The sequence below is a fragment of the Rhinoderma darwinii genome, chromosome 8 (genome assembly GCF_050947455.1).
Source record: "Rhinoderma darwinii isolate aRhiDar2 chromosome 8, aRhiDar2.hap1, whole genome shotgun sequence".
Classification (NCBI taxonomy): domain Eukaryota; kingdom Metazoa; phylum Chordata; class Amphibia; order Anura; family Rhinodermatidae; genus Rhinoderma; species Rhinoderma darwinii.
The window spans coordinates 105,832,370-105,852,603 of record NC_134694.1 but is presented as its reverse complement, the minus strand read 5'-3'; the positions used below and the strand labels follow the sequence as shown (position 1 = coordinate 105,852,603).

General features: G+C 40.1%; 1 protein-coding gene across 1 annotated transcript; it reads left to right on the top strand.

The window, feature by feature from the left end:
- Positions 1-959: 959 nt before the first annotated feature.
- On the top strand, positions 960-19,522 carry LOC142659731 (cytochrome P450 2C8-like). Its single transcript, XM_075836157.1, has 9 exons — positions 960-1,166; positions 2,728-2,890; positions 12,679-12,828; positions 13,414-13,574; positions 14,391-14,567; positions 15,000-15,141; positions 15,665-15,852; positions 16,179-16,320; positions 19,048-19,522. Exons 1-9 carry the CDS (start codon positions 987-989, stop codon positions 19,230-19,232), a joined length of 1,488 nt encoding a protein of 495 aa, XP_075692272.1. The 5' UTR covers positions 960-986; the 3' UTR covers positions 19,233-19,522.
- The last annotated feature ends 712 nt before the right edge of the window (positions 19,523-20,234 follow it).

Below are 20,234 nucleotides of genomic sequence, written 5' to 3'. Positions count from 1 at the left end.
AACTGCTAAGTTTCCACGTGTAGCAGCAGCTACACGTAACCCTCTCCCCCCTCCTTACTTCAACCCTTTCCCACCTGCCTGCACATTACCTGCATATTCCCTGGTATCTGTTTTACCCTTTCCCACCATTGATCTGCTACCCCTGGTACTCAACAACCCATTCCCCTTGTTAACCCTTTATCCTCCTTCTCCCGTCTTAACCCTTTAGTGCACAGGGACAGTTATTGCTAGGAGAGAGAGGGACAGAAACAGTGAGCATGTGTCTTGTATTGTAACGAAACTTCTATGCATTTTAGTTGTAGCTAGGTGGGGGAGGGTCTCATAGAAGGAAGCATGAGTGAATGCACTGTATGTTTAGGTAAGTGGGGGCTGGTATAAAGTAGGATTGTGATACCGTGTTTATACTGTACTACGTATAGTGTGAGTATACTCAATATATATTAACGTGTTATATGTTTTGGGGCATACTGATACTATACGGTGATCGGTTACTGTGTTCTGTGTTTGGTGTATTTTATATGTAAGTGGGATTATTGTTAGTAATAAATATTACCCTTTATTTACTATGCAGTCGTATACGCTTACTTAGTAGCAAAGCAAGTAAACTAACGTTAGTATAAGAAAAAGGTAGGGGAACTAGGCATAACACTGGTGACCCTAAAATATAAAGGAGGTAGTAATAGTGGGTGACACGAGTAAGTGAACCCCACCATTATCCCAGCTCTTTAACAATACTGAGCTGGCATCCAGCTGAAAATAACATCTGGAAGAAGTAGCTCTCATCCGGCTGCCGGGAGTGATGTATTTTGCTACTTATTATAGCATTTAAAATACACAATGCAATACAACTGTAACCCTACACCGACTCTAAACACACCCAGTCTGTTCTCATAGTCACATGTTATCTGGAATGCTGCTCTGTGCCTGGTCATATATAGAAACACAGGGACATAGTACAGACAGAGCTGTAGTCACTGGGGCGCAGGATGGCTCTGAATATTGCAGCGACCCTTCTCCTGGCTACTGGAATCGCTTTCCTAATTTATCTTATTAAATGGTGGGGTAGGGTCAAACAGAAGGACCTACCCCCAGGACCTACACCTCTACCCGGCCTGGGGAATGTCTTTCAGATCAGCACCTCAGAACTTCCGCAGTCTTTAGTTAAGGTAGGTAAGTGTAATTGTAGCGTTATAGGGGTGATCCAGTAATAGGCCACGGCAGACTTAAGGCTCGATTACACCGGCCGATAAGCGGCCGGTGCAGCGAGCGCCGATCAACGAGACATTGTTGATCGGCGCTCGCTTGCTCCTGTCACACGGAGCTATGGATGTGGAAGAGCGGTCGTTACTCCGAACGCTCATCCTCATATATTATTATCATGCCGGCAGCGCGTCTCCCTGTTTACACAGGGAGATGTGCTGCTCACAACGATAATATTTCACTTTTTTAAAACGATACGACCAGCAGATGTTCGAGAGTTTGTTCGTACATCTGCTGATCGTTCCCCGATAACCGCCAAGTGTAAAACCCCCTTTAGAGAACAGCTTCTCTATGGGCCTATGATTATATACAAGCTGTTTTATGATAGTCTGGACTCTTGTTCAATTGGCTTTAAAACAGACAGCCATAAACAGCAACCTATATTCTGCGGACAAACTCACCGGGTAAAAGAGGAGAATTTGATGTCCTCAATGTTTGGACATTGATGCTGCCTGGGAATGGAGAAATCCTGATGATAGATGTCTGGTATATTAGGGAACTGATGTACAGTAGATGTAAATATGTGTACACTGGATAATATAACACAGTAGCTAACATTTAGTTTCAATGTAAAAATATACGTTTTTTTCTGCTTCGGACAATCCCTTTTTGTTAGAAGGGTCCCCTGACAATAAGCTGATAACAAGGAGATGCACTGCTGGAACCTGAGCGTTCAGCTTTAATATGTGGGAAAACAAGGAAGCAAGTGCTCAAAGTCCCTGCAGCGCCACCGGAGGCGGAAATGAAGCATTACATGGTGCCTATTGGAATGGGCTGTCTGTGTAATGAATGAACATATTGGGATCTTCAGAGCAAGAGATGTTCTTTGTATCAGCTCTCCACTGATAAATGTGACCTCCCTCTCTTACTTTAGAATATGATGATTTTTCCAAACCAGACAACTTCTTTAATGCAATTAGTTTATTGAAATTATTACGTTAAAAGTCTTGTATGAGATTAGAAAAAATGGCTGCTTTCCTCCAGAAATGGCGCCACTCTTGTCCATTGGCCGTATCTGATAATACTGTAATCAAGGAAATGGAGCTAAGCTGCAATACCAGACAAAGCCCATGGATAAGAGTGGCGCTCTTTCTAAAGGAATGCAGTCATGTGTATTTTCTAATCCTGTGCAATCCCTTTAAAGACTAAAATATGCTATGAATATATTAGTGGATAATTTGAGAGCATCTAAGACAAGAGCTAGTTTTTACGTATTACCGGTTTCACACAAGCGTAATCTGAGCCTGTGCAAGAGCCATATAGATAGAGACAAGGACGGAGTCGTAAATTTATCCTGTGAGATAAGGGAAGCCATTACTAAAAGACATCTGGGAAATGCTTTCCAGATCTTACATGATACAATCCAAATCTTGTCTCTAAATATACAGTTTCTGCTTGGATCTATAATACGTAAGTCCGGACTAATATAAATATGAGTCATTTTTTATATTTTCTTTATCTTTCTAGCTGAGTGAGACGTATGGACCTGTCTATACCCTCTACGTAGCAAACATTTGTACGATAGTACTTATCGGGTACGATGCTGTGAAGGAAGCGTTGGTGGACCACAGCGACGCGTTTAGTGATAGGGGAGACGCAGGGGCAGGATCGTTTTTTTCTAAGGATTTTGGTAAGCACAAGACTAAAATAACAGTAATTGATCCTTTTTTATCATTACAATATGAATTATTTTTACAATGCTGTAGACAGACCATAAATTTCTGGTAGGATTTGTGAAATCTGTAATAAATAACAAATAGATACAGATCAGCAGCACAGGATCAAGAAAATCAAATTGGCTGCACGCCTCTTGGGTCACAGTCCGAGAATGACCCCTCAATTTAGGCAGAAGAATATGAGGCAGCACTACCAAATATTTGGAAAAAGATCCTTTTATTCCACGTGCGACGTTTCAGCTCAGTGTGAGCCTTTCTCAAGCATCTTTTTTCAAATATTTGGTAGTGCGGCCTCATTTTCTTCTGCCTGTAATAAATAAAATGTGCGGGATGTGTCAGAATTCCTTATGTGAACGGCCATTATTTAAAGACGTGTATATTCTTTTTAATGCTAAGAAAGTATATTTCTGTCATGATTCAGATAACACAAATATCAGTTTAGGGCAGTGGCGGAACTAAAGTCCTATTGGCCCCCGGAAAACTTTTGCACCTGGGCTTCCCCCACCCCCGCTTATTTTTTAGATGCACAGACCCCATTGACGTTGCAAATCTGAAAGGCAACATAGCTAGAAGAAAATTTTCTGACACCACTGTAGGGACAAACAATACTTCCACATCATGACAGCAGATTACTGCTACATAGTGTCAGAATAACACCATGACTACCCATTACCACCACATAGTGACTGGATAATACCACCATACTATGACTGAATAATATATCCACACCATGACCACATATTACCACCACATAGTGACTGAATAATACCACCATACACTTACTGTAGGAAACTGCCACACTATAACCACATATAACCACCACATAGTAACCACCACCACCACCATACCATAACCACATATTACTACCAGGAGAAAAGAAAGAAATGATCCAGCGCTGAGTCGTGCTTTGGATTTAAAAAGGAAGCAGTATTCCCACCTTTATTGGAGTATTGAAATAAAATTGAAGGGAGACGCAGTCCCAATTGGGACTGCGTCTCCCTTCAATTTTATTTCAAAGGTGGGAATAATTTTATAAAGGTGGGAATACTGCTTCCTTTTTAAATCCAAAGCACGACTCAGCGCTGGATCATTTCTTCTTTTCTTCTATTTGCATACCGCAAGCCGTAGCGGGGATCCGAGCGGAGAGTCTGGAGACGCATCAAACTGGTGAGCTGGAGGTTTCCTCCCTTCTTTACTGTTCACATATTACCACCACATAGTAACTGAATAATACCATCATACTATTACTGAATAATACAGCCACACCATAACCGCATATTACCACCACATAGTGACTGTATAATACCACCATACTGTTAATAAAAAATACAGCCCCACCATGATTACATATTACCACCACATAGTGACTGAAGAATATCAACATACTGTTACTATATAATAATACCCCCACACTGTGACCACATTTTACTACAACATAGTGACTGAATAATACCACCATTGAATAATACCTCCACATCATGACCATAATACCAAACCATTGTAACCACCCCATAGTGACTGAATAATATTACCATACTGTAACTGAATGACACCTCCAAACCATGACCACAAATTACCACCACTAAGTGATTGAATAATACCACCATACCGTTGCTAAATAAAATCCACTCTACAAAGACCAATATTACACCATACAGTGACCATATAGTGGTAGATACCAGTTATACACAGGAGCCTGCAGGGCATATTAGTTAATACACTACAGGTACAACTAGAGACTCACAGGTGACGCCTTCTCAGATTGAAGTCGTTCACTTTCTCTTTTCTTCTTAACGCGGGAACGACTTCTTCCAGCTGGTCCGTAGAGTGTACTACACCTGAGGGATTTGGTTTAAAATCAGGGCTCGAGACTCACCACTATGTAACCGATGCAGGGTGGGTAGAGATTACCTTATACATACAATGTGGCAATGTCCAAAACTCTTCCGTTATTGTAGAGAGTTTCTAGACATTATTAACCGGTTAAGGACTAGGCTGTTTTACAGCTAAATGACCAGAGCAAATTTCACAATTTTGCTATGCGCTTCTTTAGATGACTATAACTCAGCAGGTGAATAAAGTTCATCTTTGAATTTTACACTCTTTTTAAAGGACAGATAGGGCTTTGTTTTAGTGGCATTTGTCAGTATATATAATTTTTTTTTTTTTCTCTAAAGTGGGCAAAATTGGAAAAAAAATGCAAGAATTTAACAATTGCGTCGGTTTATGCTAGCATTTTTCACACACGGTATGAACCACGGCCAAAATTAATCTCCTTTCACATTCTTCCACTTCTCCCGTGCATGGGGATACCAAATATGTGAGCCTTATTCACTGTGCGGGCATGTGCCAGGGCTTGGCATAAAAGGAGGCTTTTTGGCCTTTTCGGTCCAGGAATTTTGCATTTGATTTTATAGCCGTATACTGTTTTCTGGGGGGCCTAATGCTGCTGAAACATTAGAAACACCCCATAAATGACTTCATTCACACAAGTAGACCCCACAAGGTTTCCTTCAAGGGGTTTATCATATTTTTAGCAAGTCCAGTTTTCTTCTGAAAGTTTCTTGAATAAGATGGAACAAAATAAAATCAGCACTTTTTTAGCAAATGCGTCAGTTTAGGCTAGTATTTTTCACACACGGTATAGACCACGGACAAAATTCATCTCCTTTCACATTCTTCCACTTCTCCCGTGCATGGGGATACCAAATATGTGTGCCTTATTCGCTGTGCGGGCATGTGCCAGGGCTTGGCATAAAAGGAGGCTTTTTGGCCTTTTCGGTCCAGGAATTTTGCATTTGATTTTAGAGCCGCATACTGTTTTCTAGGGGGCGTAATGCTGCTGAAACATTAGAAACACCCCATAAATTACTTCATTCACGCAAGTAGACCCCACAAGGTTTCCTTCAAGGGGTTTATCATATTTTTAGACAGTCCAGTTTTCTTCTGAAAGTTTCTTGAATAAGATGGAACAAAATAAAATCAGCACTTTTTTAGCAAATGCGTCAGTTTAGGCTAGTATTTTTCACACACGGTATAGACCACGGCCAAAATTCATCTCCTTTCACGTTCTTCCACTTCTCCCGTGCATGGGGATACCAAATATGTGTGCCTTATTCACTGTGCGGGCATGTGCCAGGGCTTGGCATAAAAGGAGGCTTTTTGGCCTTTTCGGTCCAGGAATTTTGCATTTGATTTTAGAGCCGCATACTGTTTTCTGGGGGGCCTAATGCTGCTGAAAGATTAGAATCACCCCATAAATGACTTCATTCACACAAGTAGACCCCACAAGGTTTCCTTCAAGGGGTTTATCATATTTTTAGCAAGTCCAGTTTTCTTCTGAAAGTTTCTTGAATAAGATGGAACAAAATAAAATCAGCACTTTTTTAGCAAATGCGTCAGTTTAGGCTAGTATTTTTCACACACGGTATAGACCACGGACAAAATTAATCTCCTTTCACATTCTTCCACTTCTCCCGTGCATGGGGATACCAAATATGTGTGCCTTATTCGCTGTGCGGGCATGTGCCAGGGCTTGGCATAAAAGGAGGCTTTTTGGTCCAGGAATTTTGCATTTGATTTTAGAGCCGTATACTGTTTTCTGGGGGGCCTAATGCTGCTGAAACATTAGAAACACCCCATAAATGACTTCATTCACACAAGTAGACCCCACAAGGTTTCCTTCAAGGGGTTTATCATATTTTTAGCAAGTCCAGTTTTCTTCTGAAAGTTTCTTGAATAAGATGGAACAAAATAAAATCAGCACTTTTTTAGCAAATGCGTCAGTTTAGGCTAGTATTTTTCACACACGGTATAGACCACGGACAAAATTCATCTCCTTTCACATTCTTCCACTTCTCCCGTGCATGGGGATACCAAATATGTGTGCCTTATTCGCTGTGCGGGCATGTGCCAGGGCTTGGCATAAAAGGAGGCTTTTTGGCCTTTTCGGTCCAGGAATTTTGCATTTGATTTTAGAGCCGCATACTGTTTTCTAGGGGGCGTAATGCTGCTGAAACATTAGAAACACCCCATAAATTACTTCATTCACGCAAGTAGACCCCACAAGGTTTCCTTCAAGGGGTTTATCATATTTTTAGACAGTCCAGTTTTCTTCTGAAAGTTTCTTGAATAAGATGGAACAAAATAAAATCAGCACTTTTTTAGCAAATGCGTCAGTTTAGGCTAGTATTTTTCACACACGGTATAGACCACGGCCAAAATTCATCTCCTTTCACGTTCTTCCACTTCTCCCGTGCATGGGGATACCAAATATGTGTGCCTTATTCACTGTGCGGGCATGTGCCAGGGCTTGGCATAAAAGGAGGCTTTTTGGCCTTTTCGGTCCAGGAATTTTGCATTTGATTTTAGAGCCGCATACTGTTTTCTGGGGGGCCTAATGCTGCTGAAAGATTAGAATCACCCCATAAATGACTTCATTCACACAAGTAGACCCCACAAGGTTTCCTTCAAGGGGTTTATCATATTTTTAGCAAGTCCAGTTTTCTTCTGAAAGTTTCTTGAATAAGATGGAACAAAATAAAATCAGCACTTTTTTAGCAAATGCGTCAGTTTAGGCTAGTATTTTTCACACACGGTATAGACCACGGACAAAATTAATCTCCTTTCACATTCTTCCACTTCTCCCGTGCATGGGGATACCAAATATGTGTGCCTTATTCGCTGTGCGGGCATGTGCCAGGGCTTGGCATAAAAGGAGGCTTTTTGGTCCAGGAATTTTGCATTTGATTTTAGAGCCGTATACTGTTTTCTGGGGGGCCTAATGCTGCTGAAACATTAGAAACACCCCATAAATGACTTCATTCACACAAGTAGACCCCACAAGGTTTCCTTCAAGGGGTTTATCATATTTTTAGACAGTCCAGTTTTCTTCTGAAAGTTTCTTGAATAAGATGGAACAAAATAAAATTAGCTTTTTTTTTTAACAAATGCGTCAGTTTATGCTAGCTTTTTCACACACAAAATGGACCACGGACAAAATTCATCGCATTTCACATTCTTCCTCTTCTCCCGTGCATGGGGATACCAAATATGTGTGCTTTATTCATGGGCATGTGCCAGGGCTTGGCATAAAAAGAGGCTTTTTGGCCTTTTCGGTCCAGGAATTCTGCACTTGATTTTATAGCCGCATACTGTTTTCTGGGGGGCCTAATGCTGCTGAAACATTGGAAACACCCCATAAATGACTTCGTTCACACAAGTAGACCCCACAAGGTTTCCTTCAAGGGGTTTATCATATTTTTAGCAAGTCCAGTTTTCTTCTGAAAGTTTCTTGAATAAGATGGAACAAAATAAAATCAGCACTTTTTTAGCAAATGCGTCAGTTTAGGCTAGTATTTTTCACACACGGTATGGACCACGGCCAAAATTCATCTCCTTTCACGTTCTTCCACTTCTCCCGTGCATGGGGATACCAAATATGTGTGCCTTATTCACTGTGCGGGCATGTGCCAGGGCTTGGCATAAAAGGAGGCTTTTTGGCCTTTTCGGTCCAGGAATTTTGCATTTGATTTTATAGCCGCATACTGTTTTCTGGGGGGCGTAATGCTGCTGAAAGATTAGAATCACCCCATAAATGACTTCATTCACACAAGTAGACCCCACAAGGTTTTCTTCAAGGGGTTTATCATATTTTTAGACAGTCCAGTTTTCTTCTGAAAGTTTCTTGAATAAGATGGAACAAAATAAAATTAGCAATTTTTTAGCAAATGCGTCAGTTTATACCAGCATTTTTCACACACGGTATAGACCACGGTCAAAATTAATCTCCGTTCACATTCTGCCACTTCTCCCGTGCATGGGGATACCAAATATGTGTGCCTTATTTATCACATAGAGATGTAGGAGGGCGGAGGATAGAAGAAGATTATTTCACATATCGCTTTTTTTCAAAGCTGGTTTTACAAAACTCAACAGAGTTTCTATAACACGTCCAAAATATCTGCTCGTCCACACTTACATTCTGCTCAGGGGTGTAGAGTTGCAGAAATAAATTATTCAGGGAATTTATTAGCGGTCTTATTTTGAACAACCGATCCCGGTTTGCATCGGTACTTGGGGGGGCCTGTGCGTTGTCATTGAAGTGGAGGAACCTCATTATTGTCTCATAACGAGACCTGGGCATTACTGCAGAATATACTGGGGTGGCTTGGGCGGGTCTTGTTGACCAGTAAGACCTAATGGAGGGCTTTTTGACAATACCCATATTTAGGGTGAGCCCCAAATTTTTTTTTAATTCCTGCAAATTGGTGGGCGTCCAATCTCTGGCATGGGTGGATGAAGGTTTCTGCCTTATATATTGCGTGGCATATAAATTTGTTTCGTGGACAATCTGATTTAGGATGTCGTCCGTTATAAATAAATGGAAGTAATCCATTTGGACAAAATTTTTATTGTCCACGGTTATGCCAGGGGTGGCAGTAAATCCGTGGATTCTAGGCCCAAAAGATGGGGCAGGTGCCCATACAAGAGCCTGGACTGGAGGGACCAGGCTGTCCCGTGCTACAGCGCTACTTGGCCCTGCGCTTTCATGTTCTGCAGTTTCGACTGCATCAGGGACAACGTCCCCTGAAGATGAACCTGAAGTGACGCTGTCATCGTCACTACCTAAAACAGGTTCCATCTCGGACGCCATCTCTGATGCGGTCTCCGACTCAGACCACAGCATGGCGTATGCCTCCTCGGCGCTAAACAACTTCCTCGCCATAACGTAACTAACACTAACACTAACTAAACAAATTTTATTTTTTTATTTTTTTTATAAAACACACAAACTAAGGCCCCATGCACACGACCGTGCCCGCAATTGCTGTCCGCGATCGCGGGCACGGCCGGCCGCTGACTGTGTATGGGAGCACGGCCCGCAAAATGCGAAAGAACGGACATGTTCCATAATTCCCGGAACATTTCCACGGCACTGACACCCTTCCGTAGTGCTACTGAAAGGTGTCAGCGTTCAATGAAAGTGAATGGCTCAGTTTTTGCGGACCGCAGTTGCGGTCCGCAAAAACGGAGGTTTTTTGCTGTCGTGTGCATGGGGCCTAACTGCTATATATATCTACACTACCGCTAACAAAAAAATAAACCGCTATTGCTATATATATTATATATATGTGGATATATATATAATTAAATACTCCCTACCTGCCTATTCTAATAGAATAAAAGAAAGAAAGGTAGATAGATAGAAAAAAAGATAGATGGATAGATAGATTGTATAGATAGATAGAAATCTATCTATACAGAGAATGTTTTATAGTGTAACTGTTTTTTTTTTTTTCACTGTAATCTTCTGGCAGCAATTCTCCCGAGTCTCTTTTTCTCCTCAAACTGAAACAATATTTGAGGAGAAGAAAAGAGGCAGGAGATTTACTGCCAGAAAACTCAAAATAAAACAAATGTGGTCGCTGTGATTTTCACAGCGACCACATGTTCAGGGACCATCAGATTGGTCCCTGATACTCTGCCCAGTGCCCAGAGCTGTTGGTAACAGCGAGGGCACAGGGCTGTGTGCACGCGATCGCGGGCACAGGGCTGTGTGCACGCGATCGCGTGCACACTGTTTTATAAGCAGAAATGCATGTGATCGCTGTGATTGGTTGTCACAGCGACCACATGTTCAGGGACCATCAGATTGGTCCCTGATACTCTGCCCAGTGCCCAGAGCTGTTGGTAACAGCGAGGGCACAGGGCTGTGTGCACGCGATCGCGTGCACACTGTTTTCTATGCAGAAATGCATGTGATCGCTGTGATTGGTTGTCACAGCGATCACATGTTCAGGGGCCAAAAGATTGACCCCTGACATTCTGCCCAGTGCCCATGGCTGTTAGCAACAGCCAGGGCATAGAGCTGTGTGCACGCGATCGCGCGTGCACAGTCTCTGAAGTGCGGCCGTATATATACTATACGCCGGACTTTAGAGACCCTGACCGCTGGCCGTATATTTACGGCCAGCGGTCGGGAACCTGTTAATGCAATTTATTATATTTCTCTGCCGCAAATCCAATCTTATGTGTTTTGGAATATGTAACAGATGCTTTATTGACTAAGGGTCCTAAGCTAATGAAGGCCCCCAGGTCTGCCATCTTTGTAGTCCTTTGAAGCCCTGCCACCAGCAGGGCTTCAAAGGAGACTGTCAGTATCACGATATATTGCAATACCTTAGTATTGCAGTATATCATGCAAGCGATCCAATGATCTCTGGTTCAATTCCCACAGGGGGACTAATAAAAAAAAAAAGTAAAGAACAGTGAAATTAAGTTTTTTATAATGTTCCAAAAAAAATAAATATTAAAAGTTAAAAAAAACATACCCTTTTCCCAATTTTTCCGTAAAGCAATGGTAAAAAAAAATAAACATTATAGTTAACATAGTTACATAGTTAACATAACTGGTATCGCCACGTCCGTAAAATTCTGAAATTTCACAATATAGCATTGTTTAACCCACTTGGTGAACGCCATAAAAAACATATGTATAAAGCATGCAGATTTATGTTTTGTTGTCACCTTAGCTCTCCAAAAAAAAGGAATAAAAAGTGAACAAAAAGTCGCATGTACCCCAAAATGGTATCGGTGAAATCTACAGCTCGCCCTACGAATTTAAGACCTCACACCGCTAAATTGATTGAAAAGTAAAAAAGTTATGGCTCGTAGAACAAGGCAACACAAAACACTTTTTTTTTTTAGCAAATAGTTTTATTTTTTTTAAAGTAGTGAAACATAAAGCAAAACATATAAATTTGGTATCGCCGTAATCGTATCAACCTGTAGAATAAGGTGATTACGTAGTTTTTACCACCTGATGGACGCCGTAAAAACAAAACCTCCCAAAAAATATCGTAATCGCTTTTTTTTGCACATTTCAAACCGCAAATAAGTTTTTTTCAGCTTTGCAATACATTATGCAGTCAGGTGACTCAGGTCAGGTGACTGGACTGGTCCATCTCGGGGCCGGCATCCACCAGCCTCACTCAGACCGCCGCCATATTTGGCTCAGACCGTCGCCCTCCTCCTGCTCTTAATTTTAGACTGCTAAGAGCTAGACAAGATGCGTTGCATTTATCACCGTAGTTCATTCTGTATTATAAATTTAGGGCAACTTTAGACACTTTTGTCTAACTTTATGCCCCCTCTTTGTTGACTTGCTTCAGATTAACTTTTTGGCTCAATATGGTGCATTTTCAGCCACGTCCCCTTTCATCTAAGCCATGCCCCTTGTCAAGTAAGGTGCAAAAAGCGTCTAAAACCGTTGATAAATGTGGCACACAACATGGAACAGCAATTATGGTTCGATTTAAGTCAGAATTCTTGTGCATTTTGAATAGTAAATCTGTCCCACTGTGTTTTCATTCTGAACCAATTTAAAAAGCTGTGTTTGCAGTTATTGAATAGAAACATTCTTATTTAGTGACACAGGTATGCAGGGCGTGTTAAGTGTATCAGAGCTTGCTTATGCGTAGTTCAATAAAGCAAACAGAGATCTTGAAAATGGTGAGGACTTAAAACCACACAGTATATCTGAAATTTGCAGCACCAACCAAACAAGCCCCTTTAACCCTGCTAGCTCCGATAAGGTGCCCACCATTGATGAGAATGTAAAGACTTGGATATGCAGACAAATATTAGTATCGGACTAGATTGTGCTTCAGCTTTTTATATTATCCTAATTTTTGGATATACCCGAGTTAGAAGCTATTAAATCGGATGCATGAATTTGCAGGAATCATTGCAAGCAATGGAGAAAGATGGAAAATCCTTCGCCGATTTTCTCTGACAACTTTGAGAAATTTTGGAATGGGAAAGAGGAGCATTGAAGAGAGAATTCAAGAGGAAGCCCGTTGTCTTGCTGAGAAATGTATGAAGGACAAAGGTGGGTAGAGATCCAAAAATGTTTTTCTCGTACTCTTAGACCATAGGATAGCTGTTGGCCAAAAGCCATCATTCACGTCTCACAAATACGTATGCTCTGCCTGGGGGGAACAATGGATCGGACACATTGGATTTCCGCTAATGTCTGCGATCAGGGGACTGACGAGCTGCTCCCATATACATCAGACTGAAATTGATGGACTTGGCCAGCATTATTCTGATATGTATGGCCAGCTCTAATGAGCTGACCAGAGACACCAGACTATACCTCTGTACTCCTAACTTCATAACAAAATACCCTCGATAAGGCCTCATGCTGTAATGTGGCCGTATTTAAGCTTTTGTGGTATAGACCCAAACTAACAGCATTATATGGATCTATGATGCTTCTAGTTCAGCTCATTAGACCCGCTGTCAGGGCATGAATTGCAGCCGTAATGTGGACGCTAAAACGTGGCTGCATCTAACGACCATCTAAATGAGGCCTAAGATAAAACTGTGTAGTCATCTTGGTTAAATCTGAAACGTCTGTGTTATATTGTGTATTTAAGACAATGACTGATCACCTCTTTATATCTACTAACAGACACTCCAATTGACCCAACATATATATTGCAACAAGCTGTTTCTAATGTCATTTGCTCCGTTGTGTTTGGTGAAAGATATGACTACGAAGACAAAAAATTCTTAACTCTCTTGTCATATATGAATGATCTTTCCCAGCTGTTCAACTCCCGTTCAGGGCAGGTAAATATTACAAAGTGTCTAAGATAAATATGGGGGCAATGTAATTAACATGAATTTACAAAAATGAAAGGGTCTCACCACCTTTGGCAATTGCGGAGCACAAGACTGAAGGTAAACTGCCTGGTGTCCATTAGAAAGTCCAGAAATAGGAACTAATCTGCCTGAATGGGAAATATAGAAATGCAAAAGTATGGACAAACCTATGACTGGATGTTTGGTCAACTTGGCAAGCATTAGAGATGCCTGCAGCCTTCATACATAATTGGAACAGAAAAGCCACCGAGTAAGCCAAATAAAATGAAGCATCTATGCAGAAAGTCTTGATTAAATATATCTTATCGTTTTATGTCTACAGCTACTATTCAGACCTGTGTGTCTCCATGGTAACAGACTACAAACAAACCCTGTGTTGTCTGATCCTGCAAGAGAGATGAAAGAGTATGACCGCAGGATCAGACTCCACAAGGTTTGTTTGTATTCTGTAAAAATGTAGACACATAATAGCTGTAGAGAGAAAACTGTAATTTTTTTTTTTCATCAAGACTATTTGTAAAGTTTCTTCATTTTAGATGATGAAATTGAGAGTCCTTGGTAGCTGATAGCTTTTAATGTCTAACTGAAAATATAATGAGAAATAGTAAATTTTCAAGACTACTTAGTTCTCTTTATCAGGCACCTTCCCAAGTACTGTCGTTTTGAAAGCTATTTGTCATCATCTTTTCGGTTAGCCATCAAAAGGTATCAACTTCCGAGGACTCTCAACTCAAAACATAATAAGATTGATGTTATGTTTTTAATTACATTTTCTTTTAATAGCTTCTTCATATATTCCCAACCTTGATGTTCTACATTCCTGGTCCTCACCAAATGTTCTTCAAAATATTAAAAAAGCTGAAACAATTTATTAAGGAGATTATGAACAGCCACCGAGCAACCCTGGATGAGAATTGCCCTCGTGACTTCATAGATTGCTTCTTCATGAGGATGGAAGAGGTGCGTCTGTAGATAATCTTAGGTCCTCAGATAGGAACTTTAGTCCTATTACAAAAATAAAAAAAACACTTTGGGGTAAAACATTTAGAGGGTGTCTATAGCCACAAAATTTCAACAATTTTTTAAATTAAGATATGTTTTATGTTAAAAGCAATCATTCCATTGGCTTCCACATGCAAGAAAGCAGTTGTTTTTCCTCTCTTTTTCACTTCTGATACATCTATAAATCGTGTAGAGGGGACCCATAGCAACAAAATTTCAACTATTTTTGAAAATAAGATGTTAAAAGCAACCATTCTATTGGTTGCCACGTGCAAGAGTGCCGTTTTTTTATTTTTGCTCCCGTTTTGACTTCTGATACATCTATAAATAGTGTATGGGGCTGGAAAAAATTTTGATAATTAAAATAATAATATATTCTAAATTTTTCAGGAAAAAAATAATCCAGACACAGAATTCCATGAGACAAACCTACAGGCAACAATATTAGATCTATTCTTTGCTGGAACAGAGACTACAAGTTTAACATTGAGATATGGTTTTCTTACACTCTTGAAATATCCAGAAATACAAGGTAATTTTCAAGCACTTTTTTATGTTTTTTTCAAATTATAAATAACACATGACATCCCCTTCCCTTCAGAGGGACAAAGCTATAAGTGGTGGAGAGGTAGAATTCGCATACGGGCCCAGGCGTCTGAGGGGGTTTAAGGGCCTGTCTGCCACATAAGAAGACATTAGTATTATACTTATGCCTCTGTCCCCCGCATATCCTCCACTGTTATCTGTCCCTGTCTTTTGCTAAAAACAGAGATTAAAAACAGCCATCCCCAACTCATAATTTTCCTATACACATGAAATTATAAACGTTATCCCCATCATTTAGAAGCAATGTGCTCAATTTAAACAGTTTCAATAAAAGAATTGTGCTTTTACGAAGTTGTTTATATCAGCTTTTTAGAACCTCGTTTAGGCCTCATTTACCACCTTCTAACAAACTTTAATCATTCATTTTGTTGTAATTGCACTATCGATACAATTATAAAGTTAAACTAAGTTGAAAAATATGCCCTTTTTTCTTAATTTGCAAATTTCAGAGAAGATCTACCAGGAGATTGACAATGTAATAGGCAAAGATCGCTGTCCATCAATGGAAGACAAGAGTAAAATGCCCTACACAGAAGCTGTAATCCATGAGATCCAGAGATTTTCTGATATTGTCCCAGCAGGAGTGCCCCATGCTACCAGCAAGGACACAACCTTCAGAGGATATCACATTCCTAAGGTATTCTGGACTTCTCAACTTTTTAAATCAGCTATTCACATGTGCCTATTTTTTAAGTTTACTAATCAGGCGGATATGCCGCACTTTCTCTGTCAAGCCTCATACTACCCTCATTTATAACCAGACTGTAGGCCTCATGGCTAAGTATGGTACCTCAAAGATAATTTATTCAGGGGATATCACATGCCGAAGGTGCGCTGATCATCTCAACTTTTTTGTTCCATTCTTCTTGTCAACTACTAACCAGACCGGACTGTCTCCAAACTTTATGCTACATTTATATTTAGCAAGATCTACATGCCGGTAATTCCTGCACTTATTTTCAGGGAATCATGGTGATTCCAGTCCTGACCTCTGTCCTGAAAGATCCCAAACAATTCAAGAACCCAGACGAGTTTGACCCTGGACACTTTCTTAATGAGAATGGCTCCTTTAAGAAAAGTGACGCATTCATGCCATTTTCTGCAGGTAAGAAAACGTGATTATTATTCATAGGTTACTAGGAAAAATATCTGTAAACTACGGCTGAGGTTGAGCTTCATATTAGTCTGAGGTTTGATGTATGAATATGTTTTGAGCCCCTGGTATTTTGATGTAGTTGTTGGATCTAGGCTGGGTTTAAGGAAGACCAATAACATAAATTGATCGGATTTAGGAATTCTATATTTTGTCTTTACTTATACACCCCATATTATTATAAGGCTCAGCTATCACATTAAACACTTATACTTGATCTAACGTTTCTTATGGAACCATAGCTGCAAATGGAGCATGTGCATCACCTAACAGGTCTAAGAGCTATTGTCCGCTATTGTCCACAGTAGAAAGGTTCATCTCGTTGACATGTCATAACAGACAGGACAATCCAGAAATTAGGAAGATGTGAATGCTCTGTGATGCAGAACATTGGGGAACATCACATAATACAATTATAGCAAAGCTAAATTTGTCATGTTCTAACCTATTGAGATAAGATAACTTGTCGAGTTAACCTGCAGTCCTGCACATTGCAACATTATGTCATATCATCCTAAGTGACAAACTCAACTCTACTACATTGATAACCTTGGCAATGCTATATATTATTTTATATACACATATATATATATATATATATATATATATCCAAGAAGAAAATTCAGCAGCACTCCAATGATCAAGGTGAAAATAGTGAAATTTATTGTGCCAACATGGCAATGCAACGTTTCCGTCCCACCTTGGGACCTTTCTCTTGAGGATCCACTGAGCCGCTCCGCTGTAGCGGAGAAGCAGCTGATCAAACAAAGTCTATGATAGTCTCTAGGAGAAGCGTACTTGCTAGAAGATAGCTTATGCCGGACAATCTGAAGCTGGCAAGTCTCGGATACTGAAGTCGACTCTGCCACTGGACTTGGCACTGACACCAGACACAGATGGAAATCTCATCACGGATACTCAGGTTGGCACAGAAACCGGACACTGGAGTAGGTGTAGTCGTCTTGGACCATTGCCATCTCTCTTATTACTTATCTTATTTCTTCCAGTTCAATTTGGCAATCCAACCATTGCTGCTGCATCGGCAACAATTTTGGAGTTTCCACCTTACCAAGATACACATCCAACATTTTGTCAGAATATTCTGTCCTTGAACTATTCAATTGTTTTTAAAAGCTCTTAAACACTGCAAGTATCTCCTCACTCTCACTCACATATTCCCCATTACTATTTATATTCCTCATAATTGGCTTATGCCCCTTATTATTACTGATGATATTGGCTAAGAACTTTCCTGGTGTGCCACCCCCCCCCCTGATCATATCTAATCAACCCCCTAAAAAATGTTTGATTCTGTAATTTCTCATACAAATAAAACTTCAGGCTCTCCCCTGATTTAACCCACACAGCCTTATATTCGTCTGATTTGTTTTGAAGATAATCTCTTTCTGCCTCCTTATTTTCCTTCTTCAATCTTTCCTCTTTTACTCTAAACTTCTTCTTTTGCCTACAGATTTCTCTAAATAATATTCCCCGAATGTAAGCCTTAGCTGCATCCCATACTATCCTAACTTCTGCTGACCCCACGTTGCACACAAAAAATAACACCACCTCGTCCCTGATCTTATCGTGAGTTTCCAACAACTTCAACCAATACGGATTGCATTTAAATTCTGGTTTTCTCAAACCTCCTCCGAAATCCAAATCTGCGCACAATGGTACATAAGCAGACACACTTCTCCCGCCATGTGTGACTGAACGCACCCTTGAGATGTTGTTTTCATTTACTATCAACATGTCAATACTAGAACATACATTATGAGTCGAACTGAAGCAAGTATATTCCCGTTTCTCCGGGTGCAAATGGCGCCACGCATCCTCCCAACCAAATTTTTGCATTATTTTAAATAGTGGGTTTCTTTGTTTCCCCTGGAACTGCTCTACCATTCTCCACAAATCCCTCTCCTCATTCATTACACAATTAAAGTCCTTAAATGCATAATTGAGAATACCATTATGACCCAAAGAGAACTGATGGAAATGTATCAACACTTCAAGATTAAAGGGAGGAGGTATATACAGTAATACCATTAGACGGCGCTGACCTAACAAGCATAACAAGAAAACATATCTTCCCAATGGGTCAATACGTTCCTCAATTTTCTGAAATTTGACATTTTTGTGTACCAATACGCTGACCCCTCTAGCATACTCTGAGTATGTAGAATGAAACTGAAATACTGCTAATTTCCGGGCAAGAACATGCACCTTTACTTTTATCAAATGTGTCTCCACTAAACATATAATTGCTAGTAAATATCCTCCCACCACACGCATGACAGCATATATTTTCGGATTATCGCTCAGTCCCCTGACATTTCATACCACTATCTTGAGAATCCAATTTTTTATTTTATATATTGGCCCAGCATTTCCCAGTACAGAAGACCAAACAAGAAAGGAGAGAGGAGAAAAGGAAGAGGAGGAAAAACAAAACAACAAACCACCCCCCCCCCTCACCCCTGACCCCCAACATTGACACATGAACACCTGAAATATCATATGTCAATAAACCTTGCGCATCACAACGTACGCGTCACCGAGAAAAATACATATTCATGTTGCGCTTTCACCCCGACCGCTCCACATACAAATTCAACAGACAACTTAAGTTTAATTTGACTTATTCTTATATTGTGTATGCTCATTGTGATTTCTCAGGCAAACGCATGTGTATGGGAGAAGGCCTGGCTCGCATGGAAATCTTCCTCTTTCTAACCACTATACTGCAAAGGTTTACCTTGGAGCCCACCATAGACCGAAAGAATTTGCACATTGGACCAGAGCCTAACACCAATGGTTCAAGACCTCGATCATACCAGATGAATGTTGTCCCTCGTTTCTGAGTTAAGGACAAACTTCTCACATAAAGGAAATCCAGAAGTTCTAGAAAAAAAAATATGAAGGCTGCTGTAATTTTATAAGGCTATTGATTGAAAAATAATCAATACAAAGTCTTATTTTCTAAAAAAAATATATATTTTTTCATTTTATTTTAAGGAACGGTCATACTTGTATTAATGTAAAAGTGCACAATATAATTCTCAAAATCTGTAGTTACTGCATGTTAATAAAAAGATTGGACCTTACCCTTTCCCTGTATGTCTTTTTTGTTTTTTCATGATTGTTTGTTTTTATTAAGGCCTGTATGGTATGTTTTTTTAAAAAAATAAAAAGTTGTGCTTAATTCTTTTGTGACTGAGCGGCATCACTTATTTTACTTGTTACACGTGCACTTTTCTGGTTATCGTTTCTTCTTAGTGTATCTAAAGCTGCTCATACACATACAATGAAAGTCTATTTCAACCATTTTGGCCAATCATTGTTTTAAATTCCGGCAAAATCTCTACAAGCACTCTGGTCAAATAAAGAAGCTGCTTCCCCTTTCCATCTCATTGTCTTCATTCCCAAATCAGCATTAGTCTATATCTCTGGGCACCAGGGACTATGGGATTAAACCACTTGGAACTAAGGAATTAGACACTTAATCATTAGATATAAAACAATGAGGCACTGGACACAAGTTGGGGGACCAATATACTTTATACCCGATGTGGGCCATGTAAACGAGTGACGATTAACGAGATAGCTCGTTGATCGTCGCTGGTTTGCGCCTTTCACAGGGAGCTAGTATGGGGACGAGCGCTCGTTACTACAATAGTAACTATTAATACCACTGTTTCTATTTTTGTAGATGACAACAAGCTATGTCGTATTGTTTAGTCTATGTAAGATGTTCGTAAATGATAAGCCGATTTGGACACACTGAGTGTTTGGGCATCCACTTTGCAAATTAAGTTTAATGCAGATAAATGTAAAGTTATGCACCTGGGTACCAACAACCTGCA

Excerpts from the sequence above, each read along its gene's own strand:
- LOC142659731 (XM_075836157.1), top strand. The coding sequence starts at position 987 with ATGGCTCTGAATATTGCAGCGACCCTTCTCCTGGCTACTGGAATCGCT. Across the intron at positions 1,167-2,727 it reads TTCCGCAGTCTTTAGTTAAG|CTGAGTGAGACGTATGGACC; the intron begins GTAGGTAAGTGT and ends TTATCTTTCTAG. Across the intron at positions 16,321-19,047 it reads ATTCATGCCATTTTCTGCAG|GCAAACGCATGTGTATGGGA; the intron begins GTAAGAAAACGT and ends GTGATTTCTCAG.